Here is a 27,632-nt window from a genome sequence, read left to right on the forward strand (position 1 = left end):
ACTTGGCTTCTCCTGGTGATCAGAGAGAAGACCTGCTGAATGAGATTGTGACGAACGGAGGCAGAGCGAGTTGGATTTGGATCGGTCTGTACAGAGACCCTGGGGACATTTCCGTCTGGAGGTGGACAGGAGAAAGGTGTGTAGCCTTTATGTGTGTGTGTGTGTGTGTGTGTGTGTGTGTGTGTGTGTGTGTGTGTGTGTGTGTGTGTGTGTGTGTGTGTGTGTGTGTGTGTGTGTGTGTGTGTGTGTGTGTGTGTGTGTGTGTGTGTGTGTGTGTGTGTGTGTGTGTGTGTGTGCGTGCGTGCGTGCGTGCGTGCGTGCGTGCGTGCGTGCGTGCGTGCGTGCGTGCGTGCGTGCGTGCGTGCGTGCGTGCGTGCGTGCGTGTGTGTAGGCTACATACAGTATATTTATGATGATTATCGAATATTGTATATTATTTTCCACAGACGGGATGCCTCACTTGACATACACTGGGCAACAGGAGAACTTGAACTTTGGAATTGTACCCTTGTGCGTGCTAAAAATGGGTGGAAGAATGATAAATGTTCTGATAAACGTTTGTTCTACTGCTCTAATGGGGACAGTGTCCTACATGAGACTAAATTCATGAGCTGGTTTGATGCCCAGGAGAGCTGTAAGAAGAAGTCCATGGTCTTAGCCACTGTCACACAGAGCAACCACCATGAGTTCACTAAACATGGGTGGATTGGACTGCATTTACCCCCTAACACACCTGGAAGCTCCACGTCTAAAGACGTCTGGAAGTGGATTGGAACGGACTCAGACTATAGCAATTGGGGTCCGGGACAGCCAGATCTTGAGAACTGTGGCTTCCTTTCCGTTGTTACTGACAAGTGGTACAATCTACCTTGCGCTAGAGAACTTCCATTCATGTGTGTCGATGACAACGTGATCCTGGTGAAGGAGAACAAGACATGGGAGGAGGCTCTGGAGCACTGCAGGGCCATCGGCAGCGTCGACTCCAGCCGACATAATCATTACCGTGACCACCAGTATGACCTGGTGAGCCTGCAGTCTGAGGACGACCACCGCTACGCCAGGGACAAGATCCAGGAGGCCACGACCAATGAGGTTTGAGGGTTTGGGTTGACGGGTCAACATTGTGGCTAGAACGTGCAGGAAACTTGATTTCTTCTTTCTATAATTTCAAAGATACTGTAAATCAAAGTCCTTTGTTAAGTCTTAATTGTCTTCTGTTGGATTGTCATAAACAACACAAAATGTGAACTACTTCATATCATATTCATATACTGTAGCTGTTGCCTCATTCATACAGGTTGCCTTTATTTGCCTTGAGGCAGTATCAAACTTTTTCATCACTTTCCCAACTTTCTTAGGATCGGCAAGCCCTGTCAGAACTGAAAACACTAACCTTGACACTGTTGGCAGTAATGTTTGTCTCATTCTGAATCCAAAATTAAATTGTATTTAATTTTAATCACAAGCAGTTACCATAGGCCAACATATACTGTAGTATACAGTTCAACACAGTTACACTTGAGAGAAGATGTTTGACCTCCTTTGCTTTCCATGTTGTCCCCAGGTGTGGACAGCTCTGCGTTTCCTGGCGGGCCAGTGGCTCTGGGTGGACGGGGAACCACAGCAGTACCATAACCTGCCACTGTGTCCGGCCTGGGGGCGGCACTGTGGAACCCTACCCAAAGACCACAGCACCCAGTGGCAGATCAGGGACTGCATGGAGAGAAGGAACTTCCTCTGCATCAAATCCCCAGCAAAACAGCCATGAGGACGAGTAGCGTGCAGGCACAGCTGGGATTTGTAGTCATTAGTATTCAGATTACTAGGCTACTATGCATATAATATACTTTATGTTGGTTATTTATTCATTTGTTATGTTATTTATAGCAGTGGTTCCCAAACTTTTTCATGTCAAGGACCCCCAAATTGACACTAATTGGATCCACATTTGAAAAGATATTATGCCAGGGATCCCCATAAGAGAAGGTTTTAACGGCCCTAGCAGTGATTCTCAACACGTTATATTTCAAGAGCCCCCGGTTTGACCTGCATTAGGCTACGGTCCCCTATTGAATGGCATTTTTATGGGACCCCAATTACATTGTAATCAAATTAAATTGATTTAACTCTGAAAGTAACGGGTCCAACCTGGGGACCCCCTGGAACTCTCAGAAGGACTGAGAGACCCAATTTGGGAACCACTGATTTATAGGGTGCTCGGGAGAGATCTCTGCCAAAACTGTTGCCCCCACGACACGTGTGTGTGTGTGTGTGTGTGTGTGTGTGTGTGTGTGTGTGTGTGTGTGTGTGTGTGTGTGTGTGTGTGTGTGTGTGTGTGTGTGTGTGTGTGTGTGTGTGTGTGTGTGTGTGTGTGCGCCCGTGCGCGCGTGTGCGTGTGTGTGTGTGTGTGTGTGTGTGTGTGTGTGTGTGTGTGTGTGAAGGGGCCACATCGCGACTCCTTAGTTCTGTTCAGAGTGGGAGAGAGGGGGAGGCAGAGAGAGAGAGAGAGAGATAAGTGTGTGGGCATGGGGAAATCATGGAATGGTTTTAACTAATGGGAGAGATCCTCATGCTCAGTGGCCGACCGTAGGATTAAGGTACGTAGGTATAGGTATTATATAGGATCATTAGGTAGATTAGGGTGGGGTTTGTTCCACTTTTTGCTTAAACTGCCTTACTGCCCCACACTTGCCTTGCACCTTATAGCCCCAACACTATCTTTTTGGTAATCTGCATAATACAAATTACTGCCATTGCACAAAGGTTTAAGTCACCGTCTGTTGGATTGTTGATAACCTGGAGGATTCTGGGGGTGCTGGTGAATGGGGGAATAAGTGTGGTGCAAGTTTTATGACTGGGTTGTGTATTTTGAACATGGCTATGCAATTGAAGTGTCTGACAAACGTCTTCCATATAGGTTTAAAACCGGACTGGTGAGCATTTGAGGAATTCAGGGATTTATTGGGAACATATGAATAAAATGTTCATTGACAATGGCCCAAACAATGCTTTTCAGGTTGCATGTGTTGTGGGTGACCCGGCCAGGCGGTGCTTTTCAGGTTGCATGCGCTGTGGGTTGGATTCAGTTTGTCATTTGGCTGTTTGTTGCCTTGGATTGGCCTTGGATTGGCAAAAAGCACACTTTGTTGGTGTGTGCCTCCTTTGATGTCCTGTTGAGGGCAAGGAGGACACTTTGGTCCACGGACTAAGCCTGGCATAAATCCAAATTAATTTGGATGGCCCATAAATTATTTGGGTCCTAGATCCTGAATTCCAGATACATGGTAGCTTGCCAGCCTTGCCTATTGGATTTAAGTTGCTTCAGTCACTGTCAAACCCAGGCTGTATGTATTTCAGTCATGGAAACCACTTGCACTGACTCTTGCACTCATTTTTCAGTAGTATACTGACATGTTTTGTGATCTCTTTAACATTCTGATGCAATGGGTTTTTTGTAGCTACAATTTGGATGTTCAACATATTTATTAAAGGTTACCCTAGAATAGTGTGTCAACCTGTTTTGCTGACAAATCCTGTTTCTTGTTTTCCTCATTATAGACTACCCTGTCTCCGGCTCTCTTAAATCGCTCCTGTGCACAAGGTTGCTGAGGCTGGGGGCAGGATGGTGTGGCAAAGTGGGGAGGCAGGTATTTATGGTTACAGCATACATGGTGCATATTTGTTTGGTAAGCCTTGTTATAAAGTTAAAGATGACGAGGTGGCTAATTGATTTTATTAGGACAAGTGTTTGTTATATTATTGGTTGCTAATTTGTGGTTTGTTTTCTGTAGATAATGTGGTGGAACCACATTCTTATGGAGGGGGGTGTGACGGCCCTGCCCCCTCTGCCTCACTGTAGGCTAGCCGGCAGCCTGGGTGATTAGGGCAGAGTGGAGCAGGCCGTCAGGCCAACTGTGTACACCTGAGAGGGGTGTGGTTTGGGAGAGTATATAAGGGCCTCTCCTTCCATGCTCTCAAGCCAGCTCTCTTACCTTCCTTTCAAGCTTTTGCACACCTTCTACAACACTCACACACAGCACACTCCATACATCCATACACTGCATACATGACTGATTACTGACATTGTCACATCTCATACCAGTTTATTTGATTATTGCCTAACTTATTTTAATTTAGAATAATAAATATATAATATAAAAGGTTTGCCTTGTGTGTGGACTCCCTTTTTGTCATGTATGAATGTGGCAACAGACCCATGTCATAGTGACATTGTTTTGCATCAGATCATGTGTCCCTATCCAAATCAGGTTCTCCAGTAGCCTAGACAGACAGACAGACAGAGAATGTTCCACTGAGGTGGGTGATTAATTTGTGATGTCGTCACCTTATTAAACTAATTGCCTAAGTCATTTTTTCAAGGTTTTCAGGAAACACAAAAAACTGTGCCAAATGTAGAATATATAATATTTCTTAATTATTTCAATTCCAAAGAATATGAAAAAATATGACTATTGACATACAAATAAAGGTGTATGTCAATCATGTAACATGTAAGGATAAAATGACTTAGGCCAATATCTGAACATGCCATTTTAACTTAGGCAATTATAAACCTTATTTAGGCCAAATTACTTCTGCAGTAAGTGACAAAATGTTTTTATTCCAATTATTTAGAATAGACCATGGTTTAGGGTCAGCCACAGAGTGTTTAAAATAATATCAGAGCACAAAGACATTTGATACTGAATGGGAGTGAATGGGAGTGAATGGGACTGAATGGGAGTCCCAAGTGATGCTCAGTTCTTTTTTCGCGTCTCGGTTCCTCAGGTGGAAGCTGCATAGTTGGGTTTTTGATGGGTTGGGTTTCAGGTGGTTGTATTGTAGTAGCTTGACATTTCTTGGAGGGCACTTTCAAGGACAGACTCAATCTTCTGGAAGTCTGCTTTTTGAGTGGTAATGCAGAGGTCGTCGGCGTAGATGAAGCGCTGGCATTCTGTGGGTAGTGGCTGGTCGTTTGTGTAGATTGAAAAGGAGAGGGGCGAGCACGCTACCTTGTGGGAGGCCGTTCTTTTGGGCTTTCCATTTATTCCTCTGGTAATTTAACTGGACATAGAAGCGCCTGTTGTTGAGGAGGCTTTTCCTGACCATTGTGCGGTGTTGGACAGTGTCGTAGGCAGCAGAGAGATCTCTGAATGCTGCTCCAGTTATTTGTTTTCCCTCAAACCCATCCTCAATGTGTTGGGTGAGGTTGAGCTCTGTCCAGCACAGGAGCGCCCGGAACGGAAACCAGCTTGGTCTTTAGTCAGCTTGGTGTCTGAGTGGCATGAGGCGTTGGAGTAGCAGCCTATCATAGAGCTTGTAGGTGATGCAGAGGAGGGAAATGGGTCGGTAGCTCTTTGGGCATGATGGGTCTTTGCCAGGTTTGTGGCTTGTAACCACTTTGGCCTTTCTCCAGACAGAAGGGATGGTTTTCTGTGCCATGCATGTGTTCAGCATCCCCACGAGCCAGGTCTTTGCGTTAGGTCCCAGGTGCTGTATAATGTCTGCCAGTATGTCATCAATCCCTGCTGCTTTTCCGGGTTTCAACTTTCCCATTGCAGTTTTGAGTTCTTCTAGGTCGAAGGGTTTGGTTTGAGGGCTGGCTGATTGTGGTTTGTCTGATACCACTTTGTGATGGTATTCTCCTGTGGGTCGGCGGCGGTGTTGGTTACGACTGTTGGCCACCAGTTGTGATGCAACAGAGTTTGCTGTGACCGTTGTGAATTATGGGTTGTGTGGTCTTTGCCAAGACGGTGGATTGTGGCCCATGCCTTCCTGCTGTTATTTGTCATGTTGGTGTTCTCTATAACTTTTCGTCCTGGGCATGACGTTAAACTGTTCCGTTCGAGAGGACCGGCGACCCTCGAATGTAAACAGCCACGAAAGGAAACTGTGTGTGAGGTGTTCTCTATCATTTCATTCCAGACTTTCCTTCGTTCATCCCCAACTTCACTGTCTATCTCCTGTATTCTCCATTCATCTTGAGCGATACACAGTCGTCTGATGTGCGGGGGGAGGTGCCGGCTAGCGCATAAAGGCACGGGACAGGTGTTGTCTTGACCCATCCTGTGATGATGCGGCAGGTGTCATTTAGGGCTGTGTCAACCAATTTGGTGTGACATGATCGGCTCCAGCTTGAGCAGGCATACTCTGCTGTAGAGAAAGACAGGGCCATGGCAGTTGCACAGATTGTTTGTGGGTCTGCGCCCCACTTGGAGTTCACTAGTTTTCAGAGGATGTTATTGTGGGTGTTGACCGTGGCTTTTGTGTTCTCCAGGTGTTTTTTGAAGGAGTGTCCTGTCCAGTGTAACTCCAAGATACATGGGGTGGGTATGGTTGGAGAGTTTGTGACCATCCCAAGTGACGCTCAGTTCTTTTTTCGCGTCTCGGTTCCTCATGTGGAAGCTGCATAGTTGGGTTTGTGTGTGTCTTTCTTTTTCTGTCTTTCTTTCTTAGGACGGAGATCAAGGTAGACACCGTTGGAAGGCTCAACACAAGCCGAGGCCCCTAGAGATCCATCCCAAAGCTTCCCTCAGGGAGCCCAGCTAGCCAGCAAGCCCGCCCAGTCAGCCAACGCAGCCAGCCAGCCCCGCCAGTCAGCCAGTGTAGAAAGTCAGGCTGCCAAGCCAGCGCACATCAGCCTTTGCAACCAGCCATTGCAGCCAGCCTTGCTCAGTCAGCTCAGCCAGGCCTCTCTCGCGGCCTGGCTCTCTGTCTGCCTGGCCCGGTCTGCCCCGCCTTGCCTTGCAGCAACAGAACTAGCCGGCCTGGCAAGCCAGCCAGCTCAGAATGCGAGCCCAGCAAGCCAGTGCAGCGAAAACTTTTACAAGCCCAGACTCAGGGTGCCCAGACAGCCTGTGCAGCCAACAGCCAGCCAGCCCAGACCAGCATTTGCAGCAAGCCAGGATCCAACCCTTGCAGCGCAGCCTTAGGCCGGATAGTCCCCCTGCCTGCACTTTGTTGCTTAACTGTGCCTTGCCTGCTTGCCTGACTGCGTGCTTGCCTGCCTGCATTCTCTGGGCTCGCATTCTGAGCTGGCTGGCTTGCCAGGCCGGCTGGTTCTGTTGCTGCAAGGCAAGGCGGGGCAGACCGGGCCAGGCAGACAGAGAGCCAGACCGCGAGAGAGGCCTGGCTGAGCTGACTGAGCAAGGCTGGCTGCAATGGCTGGTTGCAAGGGCTGATGTGCGCTGGCTTGGCAGCCTGACTTTCTACACTGGCTGACTGGCGGGGCTGGCTGGCTGCGTTGGCTGACTGGGCGGGCTTGCTGGCTAGCTGGGCTCCCTGAGGGAAGCTTTGGGATGGATCTGCCTGCCTGCCTGCCTGCCTTCCTGCCTGCCTGCCTGCCTGGGTCGGCGGCGGTGTTGGTTACGACTGTTGGCTACCAGTTGTGATGCAACAGAGTTTGCTGTGACCGTTTTGATTATGGGTGGCTCCCTGAGGTCCCTGATCCCCATGGGGTCCAACAGTGGTCGTTGAAGCGTGTGCACACACACACACACACACGCACAGGCGCGCATGCACACGCTAACCAAATGTAACTCTGAGAGTGTAACACATGTAACCAAATGGACCATCCATTACATGTCTGTAACTCTGAGAGTGTAACACATGTAACCAAATGGACACTTACAGGTCTGTAACTCTGAGAGTGTAACACACATGTAACCAAATGGACCCTTACAGGTCTAACTCTGAGAGTATATATGGTGGCCGACGGGCACGTACAGGTCTAGTATAACCAAATGGACCATTTGGTCCATGTCTGTAAGTCTGAGAGTGTAACACATGTAACCAATTGGACCCTTACAACACTGGTTATCGAAGCGTGCACACACACACACACGCACGCACGTGTAACCAAATGGATCCTTACAGGTCCAACACTGTTTTGTTAATCATCGAATGAAATGTGGGAGGTCGGCAAGAGAAAGTTTAAAAAATCAAAGCAAATACCGGTAATTCGAAAATGTTATTTTTGTGCTTCTGTGTTTTTCTTCTTTATATATTACTTTACTGTTGAAATGTAAAATTAAAGGACCTGTAAATGACAACACAAAAACTGGTGTCGTACTTCTGGTTTACCGGAACGGGGTTCAACTCCCTGCAGTGCCCTGCTCAATGTGTTGTATTTACATGGTTCATTGGTCCATGGTCTCAGAGGTCATTGAGCGTTAGGTCCCAGGTGCTGTATCATTTCTGCCAGTATGTCATCAATCCAACACTGTTTTTTGTTAATCATCGAATGAAATGTGGGAGGTCGGCAAGAGAAAGTTTAAAAAATCATAGCACACTTGAAAAAGTGCCACTCGGGGCACAGGTCGATCTCCACCAGGGCAGGTCAAGTTATGGCCTCCTGGTGGTGCTATTATAGGCCAATGTGAAAAGGGTGCCATTTCTTCTTACGCCTTGGATGGCAATTGGATGATTTGAGGCATTTTGTTCCAAAAATGTGTTTTGCTAAAATCCACCTGTTGGTGGCGCTATAACAGGCCAATGTGAAAAGGGTGTGATATATTCCTCAGCCTAGTAGGAAAGTCTGTGAAAGATTACACGTAAATTGCACGCTGCGTTCATGATTTGAGGCTTTTTGTTCAAAATGGGCAAATCCTGCAAACTTTGAAAGCCAATGTTAGCCAATTAGGATGGAATAAGAAATATGGGACAGATCCGTCTTGAACACATGAATATAGAGATGGTGTGTAACGATTTGCGGGATTTTTGGACACAATCTGGAGGAGTAATATCAAAACTTATTTTTTTCAAAAGTCGGCCTCCTGGTGGCGCTATAGCAGGCCGTTCTGGAAAATTTGGGGCAGAGGTTCATCGTTGGCATCCAGGGAGTGTGTGTGCAAAATTTGGCATCGACCGGGTTAACGGTGCCGGAGATTAGCTGTTAACAAACTGACGGACACACTCACACACGGACGGAGTGCAAAACATACTCTCTCCCCATGCCTTTGGCCTGGTGGAGACAATAATTAAAAAATGTTAGTTTTGTGCTTCTGTGTTTTTCTTCTTTATATACCGTTATTAATTATTGCCTACAATGTAAATTGTGAAATTACCTTACCGTTGAAATGTAAAATGTACATTTCAACGAATGGACCTGTACAACAAAACAAAATCTAAGGCACTGGTGTGGTACTTCTGGTTTACCGGAATGGGGTTCAACTCCCTGCAGTGCTCTGCTCAATTTGTTGTATTTACATGGTTCAAATTTTTTGTATTGACTTTTCATAGATAGCCCCCAGGTTCTTTACTGTGTTTGCACTCCCTACAGTTGGGTTACCAACTATTTATTTATTATTTCTGTTCACTAGAACTAGAACCAATTGATGGAACCTTACAGGTCTGTAACTCTGAGAGTATGTATGATGGCCGATGGGCACGTACAGGACTTTTACACGGCTGCCATAGACAGCCCATTCATCCAAACAGAAGTCCTATTTAATTGTATTAAATAAGGTCAAACTCACCAACATTGCAGCTGTACGAAAAGCTTGAATTATCATCTAACTATCTGCAAAGTGTTTGTTTCATAAAAATCCACTGATACTGGTGAAAGTCATTTACTAGTCTTATGAAGGTCATCTATTCTGGTCAAGGTCATTTATACTGGCCAAGGTCATTTATACTGGTCAAGGTCATTTATACTGGTGAAGGTCATTGATACTGGTCAAGGTCATTGAGCGGCGCGCTATAGTGCGTGATTCTTCATCATTGTTGAGGATTTGAAAAAAGCGAAAAGCGAAAGGCTATAGTCCATGGTCTCGGAGGGCATGCTATAGTATGTCGTTTTTCCCGATTTCGGAGGACTTGAAAGAAAACGTAAAAGCGAAAGGCTATAGTCCATGGTCACGGACTGCATACTGGTCAATGTAATTTATACTGGTCACGGTCATTTATACTGAAGGTAATTTATAAAAGGGGAAAATCGCGGAAAAGCAAAAGGCTATAGTCCATGGTCTCGGAGGGCATACTATAGTATGTCGTTTTTCACGATTTAGGAGGATTTGAAAAAAGGTGAAAATCGCGGAAAAGCGAAAGGCTATAGTCCATGGTGTCGGAGGGCATATTTTTGACCATGGGCTATAGCCCATCTCGGACGGCATACTATAGCATGCCGTTTTTCATCGTTTTTGAGGATTTAAAAAAAAGACGAAAATCACTCGAGACAATGGTCTCGGAGTGATTTTCGTCTTTTTTTCAAATCCTCGTTTTTCATCATTTTTGAGGATTTGAAAAAAATGACGAAAATCAAGGTTCAAGGTGTTTATTGTCACACAGATGTTGTACAGGTACAGCATTGTGAAAAACTTAGGTTTGGTGATGCTCCACAATACACATAAGTAAAACAGTAAATAAATAAAGATATAAAGTCTAAAAGTTTTAAAACGTTTAAAAGAACTCAGATCAGTATACAAGGCCGTAATACCATGGAAATGTTCAATGTTCATTTAGGCTTGTTAAGCAGTCTTACAGCCTGGGGGAGAAAACTGTTCTTCAGTCTGCTTGTGTTGGCTTTGATACTCTGGTACCTCTTCCCCGAGGGCAGCAGCCTGAAAAAAAACTGTATGGGGGTGTGTGGGGAAAAGCGTGACGAAAAAGCGTGACCAAAAAGTGTGACCAAAAAGTGTGATAAAACTACAGGATAAAACTACATGATAAAACTGCAGGATAAAACGACACGATAAAACTGATAAATCTCAGACGGCATACTATAGTATGCCGTTTTTCATCATTTTTGAGGATTAGAAAAAAAGGCGAAAATCACTCGAGACAATTGGTTGCTATAGTGCGCGATTCTTCATCATTGTTGAGGATTTGAAAAAAGGTGAAAATCGCGGAAAAGCGAAAGTCTATAGTCGATGGTGTCGGAGGGCATACTATAGTATGTAGTTTTTCACGATTTCGGAGGATTTAAAAAAAAGGTGAAAATCGCGGAAAAGTGACAGGCTATAGTCCATGGTCACGGACCGCATACTGGTCAAGGTCATTTATACTGGTCAAGGTAATTTACTGGTCAAGGACATTTATACTGGTCACGGTCATTTACTAGTCTTATGAAGGTCATTTATACTGGTCAAGGTCATTTATACTGGTCAAGGTCATTTATCAAATCATCATACGATTTCGGAGGATTTTTTAAAAAAAAGGTGAAAATCGAGGAAAAGCGACAGGCTATAGTCCATGGTGTCGGAGGGCGTACTATAGTATGTCGTTTTTTACGATTTCGGAGGATTCGAAAAAAGGTGAAAATCGCGGAAAAGCGAAAGGCTATAGTCCATGGTCACAGACCGCATACTGGTCAATGTCATTTATAATGGTCAAGGTCAATTATACTAGTCACGGTCATTTACTAGTCTCATGAAGGTCATTTATACTGGTCAAGGTCATTTATACTGGTCAATGTCATTTATACTGGTCAAGGTCATTTACTAGTCTTATGAAGGTCATTTATTGGCATATGAAGGTCATTTATACTGGTGAAGGTCATTTATACTGGTCAAGGTCATTTATACCTGTCAATGTCATTTATACTGGTCAAGGTCATTTACTAGTCTTATGAAGGTCATTTACTAGTCCTATGAAGGTCATTTATACTGGTCAAGGTCATTTATACTGGTCAAGGTCATTTACTAGTCTTATGAAGGTCATTTATACTGCTCAAGGTCATTGATATTGGTCAAGGTTATTGAGCGGCGCGCTATAGCGCGATTCTTCATCATTTTTGAGGATTTGAAAAAAGGTGAAAATCGCGGAAAAGCGAAAGGCTATAGTCCATGGTGTCGGAGGGCATTAGGCATTATCTTTTTTGCTTTTTGTACACAGCAAGCACAGTGGCTCCCTGGGTACAGAGCCTGCCTGGGAATCAGGAGGCCACAGGTTCAAGTCCTGGCTCTGACATAGTGCCCCAAAATCATGAAAAAATGACATACTATACTATGCTGTCTGAAACCATGAACTATAGTAGGCCTATTTTGTGATTTTCATCTTTTTTTTCAAATCCTCAAAAATCACAAAAAATGACATGCTATAGTATGCCGTCCGAAACCAAATATGAGAAATGTATAATGGGGCTCAATGGCAGATATTGGCATGTCAAAAAAGCACTTTCACCTAGAAACTCCATTCACACTTTTTATAATTCAGCTTACTGTGGAGACACATGCTGGAACTTTTTACTTTGAAATGTTTTGTAGTTTCTGAGTTATTTAACTTAAACGCCCAATGCATTCTCAATGGCAATAGCACAAACTTTGGCATGCTACTAGTCCTACATACTTACACCTAGAAACCCCATTCAAACATATTTAGGTTCATCTTATGGTGGACATGTTTGCCTGAAAAGGAATCTTTGAAATGTTTCATAGTTTTAGAAATATAGTGCTTTCAAATTTGAGAAATGTACAATGGGGCTCAATGGCAGATATTGGCACGTCATAAAAGCACTTTCACCTAGGAACTCCATTCATACTTTTTATAATTCAGCTTACTGTGGAGACACATGCTGGAACTTTTTACTTTGAAATGTTTTGTAGTTTCTGAGTTATTTAACTTAAACGCCCAATGCATTCTCAATGGCAATAGCACAAACTTTGGCATGCTACTAGTACTACATACTTACACCTAGAAACCCCATTCAAACCTATTTAGGTTCATCTTATGGTGGACATGTTTGCCTGAAAAGGAATCTTTGAAATGTTTCATAGTTTTAGAAATATAGTGCTTTCAAATTTGAGAAATGTACAATGGGGCTCAATGGTAGATATTGGCACGTCATAAAAGCACTTTCACCTAGGAACTTTATTCATACTTTTTATAATTCAGCTTACTGTGGAGACACATGCTGGAACTTGTTACTTTGAAATGTTTTGTAGTTTCTGAGTTATTTAACTTAAACGCCCAATGCATTCTCAATGGCAATAGCACAAACTTTGGCATGCTACTAGTCCTACATACTTACACCTAGAAACCCCATTCAAACCTATTTAGGTTCATCTTATGGTGGACATGTTTGCCTGAAAAGGAATCTTTGAAATGTTTCATAGTTTTAGAAATATAGTGCTTTCAAATTTGAGAAATGTACAATGGGGCTCAATGGCAGATATTGGCACGTCATAAAAGCACTTTCACCTAGGAACTCCATTCATACTTTTTATAATTCAGCTTACTGTGGAGACACATGCTGGAACTTTTTACTTTGAAATGTTTTGTAGTTTCTGAGTTATTTAACTTAAACGCCCAATGCATTCTCAATGGCAATAGCACAAACTTTGGCATGCTACTAGTCCTACATACTTACACCTAGAAACCCCATTCAAACCTATTTAGGTTCATCTTATGGTGGACATGTTTGCCTGAAAAGGAATCTTTGAAATGTTTCATAGTTTTAGAAATATAGTGCTTTCAAATTTGAGAAATGTACAATGGGGCTCAATGGCAGATATTGGCACGTCATAAAAGCACTTTCACCTAGGAACTCCATTCATACTTTTTATAATTCAGCTTACTGTGGAGACACATGCTGGAAATTTTTACTTTGAAATGTTTTGTAGTTTCTGAGTTATTTAACTTAAACGCCCAATGCATTCTCAATGGCAATAGCACAAACTTTGGCATGCTACTAGTCCTACATACTTACACCTAGAAACCCCATTCAAACCTATTTAGGTTCATCTTATGGTGGACATGTTTGCCTGAAAAGGAATCTTTGAAATGTTTCATAGTTTTAGAAATATAGTGCTTTCAAATTTGAGAAATGTACAATGGGGCTCAATGGCAGATATTGGCACGTCATAAAAGCACTTTCACCTAGGAACTCCATTCATACTTTTTATAATTCAGCTTACTGTGGAGACACATGCTGGAACTTTTTACTTTGAAATGTTTTGTAGTTTCTGAGTTATTTAACTTAAACGCCCAATGCATTCTCAATGGCAATAGCACAAACTTTGGCATGCTACTAGTCCTACATACTTACACCTAGAAACCCCATTCAAACCTATTTAGGTTCATCTTATGGTGGACATGTTTGCCTGAAAAGGAATCTTTGAAATGTTTCATAGTTTTAGAAATATAGTGCTTTCAAATTTGAGACATTTATAATGGGGCTCAATGGCAGCTCTATGGCACTTCAAAAAGTAACTTTCACCTAGAAACTCCATTCACACTTTTTATAATTCAGCTTACTGTGGAGACACATGCTGGAACTTTTTACTTTGAAATGTTTTGGCGTTTGAGTTATTTAACTTAAATGCCCAATGCATTCTCAATGGCAATAGCACAAACTTTGGCATGCTACTAGTCCTACATACTTACACCTAAAAACCCCATTCAAACCTATTTAGGTTCATCTTACAGTGGACATGTTTGCCTGAAAAGGAACCTTTGAAATGTTTCATAGTTTTAGAAATATAGTGCTTTCAAATTTGAGACATTTATAATGGGGCTCAATGGCAGCTATATGGCACTTCAAAAAGTCACTTTCACCTAGAAACTCTGTTCACACTTTTTATAATTCAGCTTACTGTGGGCACACATGCTGGAACGTTTTACTTTGAAATGTTTTGTAGTTTCTGAGTTATTTAACTTAAACGCCCAATGCATTCTCAATGGCAATAGCACAAACTTTGGCATGCTACTAGTCCTACATACTTACACCTAGAAACCCCATCCAAACCTATTTAGGTTCATCTTACGGTGGACATGTTTGCCTGAAAAGGAATCTTTGAAATGTTTCATAGTTTTAGAAATATAGTGCTTTCAAATTTGAGAAATGTACAATGGGGCTCAATGGCAGATATTGGCACGTCATAAAAGCACTTTCACCTAGGAACTCCATTCATACTTTTTATAATTCAGCTTACTGTGGAGACACATGCTGGAACTTTTTACTTTGAAATGTTTTGTAGTTTCTGAGTTATTTAACTTAAACGCCCAATGCATTCTCAATGGCAATAGCACAAACTTTGGCATGCTACTAGTCCTACATACTTACACCTAGAAACCCCATTCAAACCTATTTAGGTTCATCTTATGGTGGACATGTTTGCCTGAAAAGGAATCTTTGAAATGTTTCATAGTTTTAGAAATATAGTGCTTTCAAATTTGAGAAATGTACAATGGGGCTCAATGGCAGATATTGGCACGTCATAAAAGCACTTTCACCTAGGAACTCCATTCATACTTTTTATAATTCAGCTTACTGTGGAGACACATGCTGGAACTTTTTACTTTGAAATGTTTTGTAGTTTCTGAGTTATTTAACTTAAACGCCCAATGCATTCTCAATGGCAATAGCACAAACTTTGGCATGCTACTAGTCCTACATACTTACACCTAAAAACCCCATTCAAACCTATTTAGGTTCATCTTATGGTGGACATGTTTGCCTGAAAAGGAATCTTTGAAATGTTTCATAGTTTTAGAAATATAGTGCTTTCAAATTTGAGACATTTATAATGGGGCTCAATGGCAGCTCTATGGCACTTCAAAAAGTCACTTTCACCTAGAAACTCCATTCACACTTTTTATAATTCAGCTTACTGTGGAGACACATGCTGGAACTTTTTACTTTGAAATGTTTTGGCGTTTGAGTTATTTAACTTAAATGCCCAATGCATTCTCAATGGCAATAGCACAAACTTTGGCATGCTACTAGTCCTACATACTTACACCTAAAAACCCCATTCAAACCTATTTAGGTTCATCTTACAGTGGACATGTTTGCCTGAAAAGGAACCTTTGAAATGTTTCATAGTTTTAGAAATATAGTGCTTTCAAATTTGAGACATTTATAATGGGGCTCAATGGCAGCTCTATGGCACTTCAAAAAGTCACTTTCACCTAGAAACTCCATTCACACTTTTTATAATTCAGCTTACTGTGGAGACACATGCTGGAACTTTTTACTTTGAAATGTTTTGGCGTTTGAGTTATTTAACTTAAATGCCCAATGCATTCTCAATGGCAATAGCACAAACTTTGGCATGCTACTAGTCCTACATACTTACACCTAAAAACCCCATTCAAACCTATTTAGGTTCATCTTACAGTGGACATGTTTGCCTGAAAAGGAACCTTTGAAATGTTTCATAGTTTTAGAAATATAGTGCTTTCAAATTTGAGACATTTATAATGGGGCTCAATGGCAGCTCTATGGCACTTCAAAAAGTCACTTTCACCTAGAAACTCTGTTCACACTTTTTATAATTCAGCTTACTGTGGGCACACATGCTGGAACTTTTTACTTTGAAATGTTTTGTAGTTTCTGAGTTATTTAACTTAAACGCCCAATGCATTCTCAATGGCAATAGCACAAACTTTGGCATGCTACTAGTCCTACATACTTACACCTAGAAACCCCATCCAAACCTATTTAGGTTCATCTTACGGTGGACATGTTTGCCTGAAAAGGAATCTTTGAAATGTTTCATAGTTTTAGAAATAATAGTGCTTTCAAATTTGAGACATTTATAATGGGGCTCAATGGCAGCTCTATGGCACTTCAAAAAGTCACTTTCACCTAGAAACTCCATTCACACTTTTTAAAATTCAGCTTACTGTGGGCACACATGCTGGAACTTTTTACTTTGAAATGTTTTGGCGTTTCTGAGTTATTTAACTTAAATGCCCAATGCATTCTCAATGGCAATAGCACAAACTTTGGCATGCTACTAGTCCTACATACTTACACCTAAAAACCCCATTCAAACCTATTTAGGTTCATCTTACGGTGGAGACTGGCTTTGAAATTTGTTGTAGTTTCTGAGTTATTTTCATAACTCTTCCTGGGTGCTATAACAGGCCTATGTGAATAAATTGGGGCAGAGGTTCAGCTCTGGCATCCAGGGAGTGTGTGCAGAGTTTGACTGCGATCAAGCCAACGGCCCCAGCGATTAGTGTCCACAGACGGACACACGGACGGGGAAACACACACACAAACACACGCACACACACACAGTGCAAAACATACTCTCCCCATGCCTTCGGCCTGGTGGAGACGACTAATGGTTAATCAAACCATAAACTAATGAGGAGACATAACTTAACATTAACAGTTTTTTTAAGATATTATTTTTGCTTTTTGCCTTTATTGATAGATTACGGTAGTCTGAGAGGGAATGGGGAGAGAGATGGAGGGGTGACACGCAGCAAAGGTCATCAGAATCAGGACTCGAAACCCGCGACACGCTTACCAGCCTAGGTGCCCAGACCGCCCAGACGGCTACACCAGGCGCCCGGCAGGCTATAACAGCTGCTTGACACAAGACAAGTACTGATATGCAGAGTAAAAAAAGACTGGCATGGTTCTACAATATCCATCGTAACAAAGCATTAATCTCAACAAATCAGGACAAAAGTGCAGACAGTGACAATATAGTTACTCTCCAGGCAACCTTCATACAATGCTAACACGTCTACTTGGTGTGATCCGATGAGTGCAGACTCCCACCAAGGCCTAGAAATATCCTCAGTGTGTTTAATTGAAAGTTTAGCCTGGTGGTGCTAGATGATAACAGAATTAATAGGTTTCTTCCTCAGCACAGTACATTTCAAGTAAATTTACTTAAAGCTAGTCTAGCCAGACAAACAAACAAACAAACAAACAGATGAATTGACAGGGGTTAAAACATAGCATTGTTGGCGGAGGTATAGGAGCTCTACTACAGTGAACTGAATCAAAGTATACTGTTAAGATATACCTACATTTTACACCTGCACCTTTAAAACCAAGCCAAATTAAAACTTTTTTTAAAAATGTACTTAAATTTTATTTGCAGGTAAACATAAAATGACAATCACAGTGCAAGGGATCAAATATATAATTTATAAACAATTAGGTTCTAAGCATTGATTGTGGTTTCACTGTACTATTTATTCATTTATTTATTGTAAAGATAATTGGATAGATAGTATTTGGATGCTATTGGCTGGTGGTCCTCCAGCGTCCAATGGCCATCTTCAGGGTGTGGTTTGGGGTGAGCAAGGTCGTCAGTAGAGGGAGGTTAGTCATGGGGCTGGAGCGGTTCTTGGTGTTGATCCAACTCTCAATGGCTTCTCTCTCATATGAATAACCATCTGTTTAGAGAATGTACACAGCATGTTCAAAGCAAAATGCACAGACCAACCAGTTTATATTCAACACACATTTCAGACAATAGTGCTAGGCATAACTAGGTAGCTCCATGCAAAGCTCTTGCTTGCAGTGCGTTGTTAGCTTGATGATCAGATTTTTTATAATTGACTGACTAGCCCTATGTAATACTGTAATACAGCTAACAGCTTTGCATGGAACTAGTGAAAATAGCTGATGCGACACGTGAGTTTGTAGTTTGTTATTTTTGCTATTAAAGAAATCAATTCCCCCCCAAAATCAATTAAACTAATCGAATACATCAATTAATTTCATGAACTATTAAACCCCACGACATGCAGGCAGACTGTGGTCCTGTCTCACCAGCAGCTATGACTGGTTCTCTCATGAACTCTCTCGTGATGGGACACAGGAACTCATCAGGGATGCCTGAACACAGTGATGCACCTTTCAACTCCTCCACCTTCCTCAGCACCTTGCTGCGTAACCCCACTGACTCTACACACGCACGTCGCACGCACACACACAAAGCAATCAGGGAACATGACAGAGAAGAGGATACCAAATGTTAAAATACTTTGTTGTACAATTTACATTTTAGGCATTTAGCAGATACTCCTATCCAGAGAGACTTAGAAAGTACAAGTCCAATATTATTTTGGGTCCATTTTTGGCACAGAACCCGACTGTTGTAGAAACATGGCAGTGTTTGCCACAGACACACAAATGCGCACTGAGTTTCTCTGAGTCATGAAGTAGAAGCCAGTTTTCAGTCTGAGGCAGACGAAACAAAACTTTAGTTTACATCTGAGACAAAACTCTGGACAACTCCAGAAACAGCAGTGAGATGGCATGCTTTCACAACAGCCCCCACAATCCAACATCACTACTCTGATTAAACACAGGAATGAGTGACAGCACTCACTTCCAGGAAGAAAATACATGACAGTGGGATGGAAATGACAGAACGGCATGGCAACTGTTGCCAGTTGCCAGCACAGAACTGCTGGCAACTACTAGCCAAGCTGTCGTCAACAAAATGCCTTATGTGTTTTAGGAAAGCATCCTACATCTGAGATGATAATAAAGTTTCCCTCCCAGCTAAACCCCTAAAATTTAAACCCATTTCAGTCTGACAGAATTATCACCGATGGCGTATTTGCAAAGCCATTTTATATGTTATGGAAAATACCATTTTGGGGCTGGGTTACATAACCAATACAGTAGTTTGCGCTCTTAAAGCAGATTAAAGTCAGTAATGCTGAAACTTAAAATCTTAATGCCATTATAGGACAGCCTAATATTATGTAAGCTTACAGACTAAAGGGCCATCCATCCACACCAAGCACTACAACTATACTATTATTATTCACCACTGTCTTCATTAAAGTTGTGGTACAAGTTGTGGTACTGTGGACTCTGCCATCCACTTGGAATAATATTTAAAACAATATCTTTATAGTTATGGTGCTTGGTGTGGACAGCCCTTTAAAAGAACATTCCTTCACTAAAACCGTTCCTTTATTTTCTCAGCCATAACCTTCAGTCAACTAAAGTGCTTTACAGAGTCGGACGTAATCGACACAAGAAGCACTATGCAACGCAGGGTGAGAGAAATTTCCTCCCTTGCTTCAGCTTGCGTCAGCTCTCCGTCGGTCTTGGAGTGAATGCCAATCCAACGCAGCACAAATGATGCAAGCATTGATTCTCGACGCAAACAGAGCAAAAGTACCCCTGGTGACCTTGGCAGCAGAGAGCAAGAAGGCCAAGTAAGATCCCCACGATAGCACAAATAATTTATATATTTTGGACAAACCATACCTTTGTTCCTGAGCCAGGATTAGTGTGCGTACAGTATAACACTGCGTTTACATGGCTCATACTGTATTACAGGTATAGTCAAATGTGATCTTTGTCTTCCTCACCTATGTGTAGCTCTGAGGCCAACATGTCTTTGGTCAGACAAAGCAGTTCTGTTCCGTCTATGTCGTTTCTTCGGAATGTGTCCACCAGTTCCTTCAGGCCCTCCTCTACCAACCAGGCTGACACGTCCTCATCTGACCAGTCACTGACCAACAGCTTGGAGTGGCCTGCTAACGTTCTCCCTGTGACCGCAAAACACATGGGAAAACGCATATCTGTCAGCAAGAACCTCTCCATAGTTCATCTTTTTACAGGTTTTGGTACATTTTTGCCCTGTTTTGTAATTTGTCGCTTGACAGTGTAGAGAAAATAGCTGATCACACAACATCACGTGATGCTTGTAGCTGGGCTATTTTCACAATTCTTTTTGACATTTTCACCTATAATGACATGTCCAAATCAGGACACGAGTTTGAGTGGTTAAGTCTGTGGGTGTGATCATTTTTTATCAGGTCACATGTCTGATCTACAGCAGGGGTTCTCAACCCGTGGGTCGCGACCCCTCGGGTCTCTATTATTAAGGTTATTTTTGCAGTAATTTCCGGGGGTCCCCAGCCAAAAACGTTGAGATACCCTGATCTACAGTATGATCAGTTTGTGCAAGTAGTCGTCACTTCAAGAGCTTGCGACTACATAATAACTACAGTGTTTTCCCCCCATTTCTTGAAAAGTAACAGTTTAGCACATACAAGGTTTCCATCCCGACAACATTTTAATCATGTCTATATCAGTGTCAGTTTGGAAGAAAGCCAAACAGCCTTCATGCGAGATCAATTTTGGAATCTTGCCAATTGGGTTAACATTGACTTGACACTGAATTATGAGTTCCTAACATGGGTTTAATCAAGTAGGAAGTAAGGTCAACACACTACAGACGGAAATAAATGTTTAAATTATCAATTGAATCATGGCGGCTTAGTATCTGGCAAATTAGGTGTATTGTCTCATGATGTTGATCATGATCAATCTCATGATTGTCCAACATCATGAGACTGCACTGCAGTATAATAAAAGAATATAGAAGTGTCCTACCTTCACTTGAGATAACAGTCCCTTCCTCTGTGAAAACAGAAATAGGCAAATTTGAAAATGACAGATCAAATGAGATGCATATGCATTTATGCAATAGGACATAACTATGGTGCTTCCTATGGTGCCTCGTCAAGAAGTTATATGCATTTTTACATCTTACAGCTTGTACACAACACATTATTGTGACCAAAGGTAGCAGTTAACTATGGAATTGTGCATTTCCCGTCAGTGTGTTGGGCACCTGTGTGTGTCGGGCACCATATGGTGCCCAGTTCTAGTGACATCATGTGACATCATCAGTAAATGCGGCTTGCTGTCGCCCATATATGGAGATCCCTGACATCAATATTGGCCAGCAACTCTACATCCTCAAACCCTTAGATCTCCATATATGTGACCAGGTTTGACTGAGAGCCTGCCATCGCGCAAATTCCAGCTTTTCACCAGAGGTGAAAAGCAAAATGAGTTAATAGCACAGGCAGACTCTTCACATACTAGCATGTCTGAAATAAGTGTCAGAGCTGAAATCGACATGTAAATATGAAATAAATGCTTAAACATGTAGCTAGGTGTAATGTTAGTTGTTCTGACATTCCATATGTTGACCTGACCCCCATGGCAAAGCGCCAGCGCTCGCCCAGCAGTCTGCCGTCAACGAGGCGAATGCGTGCTGGCCCTCAGGCGTCTTACTGGTGAATTATGTACTGAGTTTTATGCGTTAGTATATACTATACTATGTTGTATTGTGTACTATATATTGTATATCACATTGCTTACATGCCATAGAACACTATAATGTATTAATCATCATATTTATTATCCCAAACATACTAAATAATTTTATAAATACTAAGTTACCTATACCAAACTATGTATGTAGGGGGTGACAAACTGACATGTTGAGCCATACAACACAGTATGGCAGCCCCCTATAGTATTCAGTAGATCCTGTGATTTTTTGTGGCCAGATGTAATTAGTAGGACTATAGTAAATAATAAAAAATAAATCACTATAACATTTTGTAAAAATATACATATTTAGCCCTATGTTCGAATGCCCCCGCCCCCCTGTCAAAAATAGCTAAAATCGCTAAAACGAAAGAAAGCAGCAAATGAAAAAAAAAAACTCTCATCTTTTACTGTCTTTAATAACAACCTAAAACATGAACCGTGGTTGAAAAAAACTAAAGTTGTCCTTTAAAAATAAATAACATTGGCGCTTATTATCTCAGCTTATTTCCTGCATTAATAGCATCAGATGCAGATAATAGAGAGAACTCACCAGGTAAATACTTCCCTTCTTTCCCACAGACAAGATGAAGAAGGTAGACACAAAGAAAAACATATTACAGTAGTACAACTGAAGGCCAAGCTGTGTGTGTGTGTGTGTGTGTGTGTGTGTGTGTGTGTGTGTGTGTGTGTGTGTGTGTCCTCACCATTGCAGCCATCCTCCAGCCTCCAGATGTTTACGGTCTTGTCCATGGATCCAGTAGCGAACAACACCGATGTAGGAGAGAAAGCGCATGTCGTCACGTACCTGTGGCAACAATGGGAACATTGTCACATCAACAGCAATGATTTAAAATAGATCATTACATTTCCACATCAATGCAGTCGATAAGAGACGTCTACGATCAGTCACGCTGTTATTTACGATTATATTTTCAAAATATAATAAGACCGCTGATTTCATGTTGTGATCATAATAGAAATAGAGCACCGAAGTCTGACGTCAATATCGGTAGAGTGCGCTAAGTCCACAGGTTCATGTACTTTTTATTGTCTCCACCAGGCCGAAGGCATGGGGAGAGAGTATGTTTTGCACTCCGTCCGTCCGTCCGTGTGTCCGTCCGTCCGTCTGTGAACAGCTAATCTCCGGCACCGTTAACCCGGTCGATGCCAAATTTTGCACACACACTCCCTGGATGCCAACAATGAACCTCTGCCCCAAAATTTCCAGAACGGCCTGTTATAGCGCCACCAGGAGGCCGCTTTGTGCAAAACAAGTTTTTGGACAGTACACCTACAGATTTTGTCCAAACATCACGCAAATTGGTACACAGTCTCTCTAGAGCCATTCAACGAAACGGGTCTTTCACATTTCTCAGACTCCATCCTGATTGGCTAAGATTGGCTTCCAAAGTTCGCAGGAGTGCTCAGTTTCAAACAAAATGCTGCAAATCATGAACACATCGTGTGATTTCCGTGAAATTGCGCACGCACATTCCCACTAGGCCGAGGAAGAAATGCCACGTGAACATTTTCAACTCAGCCTCATGGTGGCGCTATAACTGGCCGAAAAGTGTTTTTACCTCCAACTGCACGGATTTGTGGATAACTTTGTATGCCAACTCCCTAGAGGCCAAGGAAAAACCTTTGCCTGGAATTTTTCACATCTGCTCTTTATAGCGCCACCAGGAGGCCGACATATGTAAAACACATTTTCTAATATTACTCTTCAGATTTTATCCAAATTTCACACGAATCGGTACACATGCTCTCCATAGTCATGTGATCAAGACGGGTTTGTTTGATTTCTCATAATCCACCTTCATTGCCTACGATTGGCTTCTAAACTTTTCAGGAGTAGCCCGCTTTGTACCTGTTTTGTACAAATCGCCACAACTACTCAACGCAGCGTCCGATTGCGGTGAAACTGTGCATGCATATTCCCACTAGGCTGAGGAAGAAATGCCACTTGACAGTTTTCAAATCAGCCTCATGGTGGCGCTACAACAGGCCAAGCCGTGTCTCTCACACACACACACACACACACACACACACACACACACACACACACACACACACACACACACACACACACACACACACACACACACACACACACACACACACACACACACACACACACACGATTATATTACTCCTAAACATTTTGCCAAACATCACACACTCCTATCCTCCTGGTGGAGACCTGTGCCCAGAAGGGCACTTTTTCTAGTTTGTATTGTAATCCCCATAGGGGGATTTTAGAACGCCTCATATAAGAACCGTGTTTGAAAAATAATTCAAATAAACAAATCATCCAGGCCGTTTCACTCATATGGATATGAAGAATCAACTGACTGAGAGAAAACGCTATTGTTACTGCTGCTGAATTAGTTATATTTTCGCTAGAAACAGACTGACTGACTGATTGACGGTCGTAAACAATACAGAGACACCTCCCCGACAATTTTGCCGAGACAGTTTGTTTATTTTTGGACCACAATTCTTATATGACACGATTTTAAGATGAGCCCATGTTATTCTCCATAGAGAAATGATGGATCCTATTCCTATTTACCTTTCGTGTTGGTTCAGTGTGTGAAGCACAACAGCATTCTCCTGAAAACATAATGTTGAAGTCCATTGAAACTCAAAAGCAAGCCAGTTTACATTGTAGTTTACAGACCACACAAGTAACATGCTCATTTAGTTAACCATTTCCAAGTCAGAAAATGGAGAAGAAAGGTACTTACAGCATCATAGATTTTAACTGTTTTATCCACAGAGCTGAAAATAAAGAAAGAAAGGTTTGATTTTGATTTGAAAACAAATGTCTGCATGGTTACAATCTGCTCCAGCTACAGTAGTACACAGCCAAACTGAACTCTCTCTAACCCTGCATGTATACCGGTACATTTATTCTCAGAGTTAAATTGACACCCATGATTGTAGGATTTGCAGACTTTACACTTGAAATGAAAGGTGAACCCAAAATGATGGGGGATGTCTCCCCCCTGTGGTTGACCGCAGTACTGAACATTCATATTAAAGTAAGGAGCATCATTTTTGAAGAAAGATCTCTTTGGAATGTCACTTTAAAATCAAGATTATTTCGGAGGCCTTTCTGATAGTAGTGGCGACTGAACAGACCCAAGATGAACGTCACCTATGTTGAAATGTCTTACCCTGACACAAGCAGCTGTCCATCTGAGGAGTAGGAACAGGACAGGACCGGAGCTGTCTGGCTGGTTAGAGTATGTAGGAGCTTCATCTTCCAGCCTGGAAGTGTCAATGAATCAATCAATTAATCAGTGAAATGAATTGTGGCACATGAATAGTTGGCATACTGAATGATGATGAGAAACATGAGAAGGATGATAAAAGACTTTTGATAATGAGATAGAAAGATGAGAGAAATGTGAAAGGGGAAAAATGGTAACAGATGAGAAATAAGACAAAAGGGTGTTGTGATCATGGGAGACAGAGACAATAGAGAGAGTGAAAGAGAAGCTCACTGTAAAATCTCTGTCAAAATACAAGATAGATCACTGTACCAGAGTCTGTTTTATTTACAGCCCAGATCTTCAGTTGGCTGTCCTGTCCACAGGATGCTAGATGAAACTGCACCACTTGACTACCTGAAATGTAAAAACATGTTCAAATAAAACAACATTTCTTTCCCCAAAATAATAATTCTAAATGCCTTTACATGCAGTTAAATGCATTATGTAAAGGACTTTGAATTGCCATCCTAATTTGGAATATTCCTATCAATGTCATCGCTATCATTACTAAAATCATGTTGCTTCTCACCACTGAGGATTTCGGGAGCAAATTCACAGCAGGTAACCCCCATGTCATGGGCATTCTTCTCTGCATGAAGCTGGATCATTTTGAGGTCCCACAGGCGGAGGTCCCCAAATGTGGAACCAGTCATAAACAGCTGCCCACAGGGACTGAAGGAACAGGCTACCATCGTAGTGTCCTCCACTGCCGCAGTCCTTCAGACAAACAAGCCAATACATGGGATGTTGTTAACCACCTTCAACCTATTTTGGGCTGCATGTCGTAGGCAAACATCTCTAAACTTTTCAACATTTTCTAAATATAAATAAAATAGCAGATCTACTGTGGGCACATCACTGTGGCCTTATAGGTCCGCTATTTTATCTACGTTTGCGCTACACTGTTATATACTGTAGGAAAATAAATGATAATAATAATACAGTCCCCACACTAGTGCTACCTCCCACTGTTACTGCAGATCCACACTAACACAATGGATCTTCATCCATAAAAATCCTTTAGCGATTTTCACTTTAGTTGATCTGGAGTAAACAGCGCGAGCCAATACCAGTGTGCGGACACTATTTTTATTATGCTGATCTAATGTTTGTCCTTGCAGAAGCTTGCAGATTTTCTAACTTGCAGGTTTGTAACTCTGAGAGCTATAGGGGTCCTCCGGTTGGAGAACCACTGCTGTAGCTCATAAAATGGTTAAAAATGAATTCCTGCTTAAATCAGAATTTGCTGTCAAAATTAACACTGCTTCACCTGAGCAGCGTTCTAGATGTGAAATCCCATAAAGCCAAGGAACCATCAGAGGCACCAGAGACCAGGTGCTTGGAGTCAGGCGAGAACGCACAGATCCTCACGGGGCTACGTCCAGGGTGCTCTAGGATATGTTCTATCTCTCCCGTTGCCATCGACCAGATGACCACAGTTGCATCGGTTGAACAGGAGGCAAGAAATTGACCGCAAGCACTGAAGCAACAGCAATGAACGCCATAGCCATGCCCTGATAGTGGTGAGTAGGGCAATTCTGAAAAGTCCTCTGTCTTATAAACTCTGAGGGTTTTGTCTCCGGAACAGGTGGCCAATAGTGTTGCAGAGAAAGTACACCAGTTGACATCATCACGGTGGTCTTTCAAGGTGCAAATCAGAGACACCATTTGGAACAGCGATCCTGTGGATAAAATGACATACAACTTTGAAATGAAGATCCTTACTTTACTTGTCACTGCATGCCTCAACAGCAATTGGCTCATTCAGTAAAATTATCGTTGTAAGGCTGATATAGGATATAATCCTAGCCTCCTAGGATTATAGCATTAATTGCAATTAATGCTATAATCCTATAGAGGCTATAAAAAACAGGTAATAAAATAATGAAGAAGAAGGCATGATGGGGGAGAAAATAAAAGGAATGGATCGATACTATGCAAAGTATGCATGCATTCCAGTAGCCATGGTTCATATGACGCTCGATCGTACTTCACGGTCATGTTTCAGGGCTAGTATTCCAGTAGCCCTGGAACATGAAATGAAATGAAATGATTACTATATTTACCCAGGGTATCTGGGCTGACTGTCATAACCATGGCTAGTATACCAGATACAGTACAGTATAGACAATAGACTGTGAATCACAGCCATTCTATCTAATGATTTAAAGCTGTAACGTGACAACGTCAGTGTTGTCTATCCATGGTTCACATGACGCTCGTACTTCACGTGACAGTCATATGTTTCAGGGCTAGTGTTGTCAAGAAGTTTACTTTCGATATTAAGTGAAATTATTCTCGAATATAAAACTATACTTACTATAGACTTATCAGAATATCAAGCATACATTGTTGGCATACACCTGTGAAATATGACAACGTAATAATAACCTTTGTTAATCCTGTTGTCTGTCTCACTCTGATCCTCTCCTCTGTTTACTCATAGTGTTTACTTGGTTTACTTCCGTAGCCAGAGGCAGATGACCATGACGTCATGACGTAACGGGGAGCACGCGAGTTTCTTTCCTCTGTTTGTGTTTGTTTGTATAAAGTATAAAGGTTCA

General features: G+C 42.1%; 2 protein-coding genes across 2 annotated transcripts in view; both read right to left on the reverse strand.

The window, feature by feature from the left end:
• LOC306920042 (cytochrome c oxidase subunit 5A, mitochondrial-like) overlaps positions 1-8,305 on the reverse strand; it is a 242,534-nt gene extending 234,229 nt beyond the window's left edge. The window contains exon 1 of the mRNA XM_079496647.1: positions 8,299-8,305. The gene's annotated coding sequence lies outside the window, so the exon portion shown is untranslated. The remainder of the gene's footprint in view (positions 1-8,298) is intronic.
• Positions 8,306-17,086: 8,781 nt separating this feature from the next.
• Positions 17,087-27,565, reverse strand: wdsub1 (WD repeat, sterile alpha motif and U-box domain containing 1). Its single transcript, XM_079496702.1, has 13 exons — positions 27,460-27,565; positions 26,339-26,750; positions 25,598-25,785; positions 25,339-25,422; positions 24,970-25,063; positions 24,538-24,571; positions 24,363-24,403; positions 22,492-22,592; positions 22,338-22,355; positions 21,056-21,082; positions 20,026-20,205; positions 18,464-18,598; positions 17,087-18,084 (listed from the first exon to the last, which is right to left on the reverse strand). The coding sequence occupies exons 2-13, from the start codon at positions 26,734-26,736 to the stop codon at positions 17,930-17,932; spliced, it is 1,455 nt and encodes a 484-aa protein (XP_079352828.1). The 5' UTR covers positions 26,737-26,750; positions 27,460-27,565; the 3' UTR covers positions 17,087-17,929.
• Positions 27,566-27,632: the final 67 nt, after the last annotated feature.

This window comes from Electrona antarctica (genome assembly GCF_951216825.1).
Source record: "Electrona antarctica genome assembly, chromosome: 3".
NCBI lineage: Eukaryota > Metazoa > Chordata > Actinopteri > Myctophiformes > Myctophidae > Electrona > Electrona antarctica.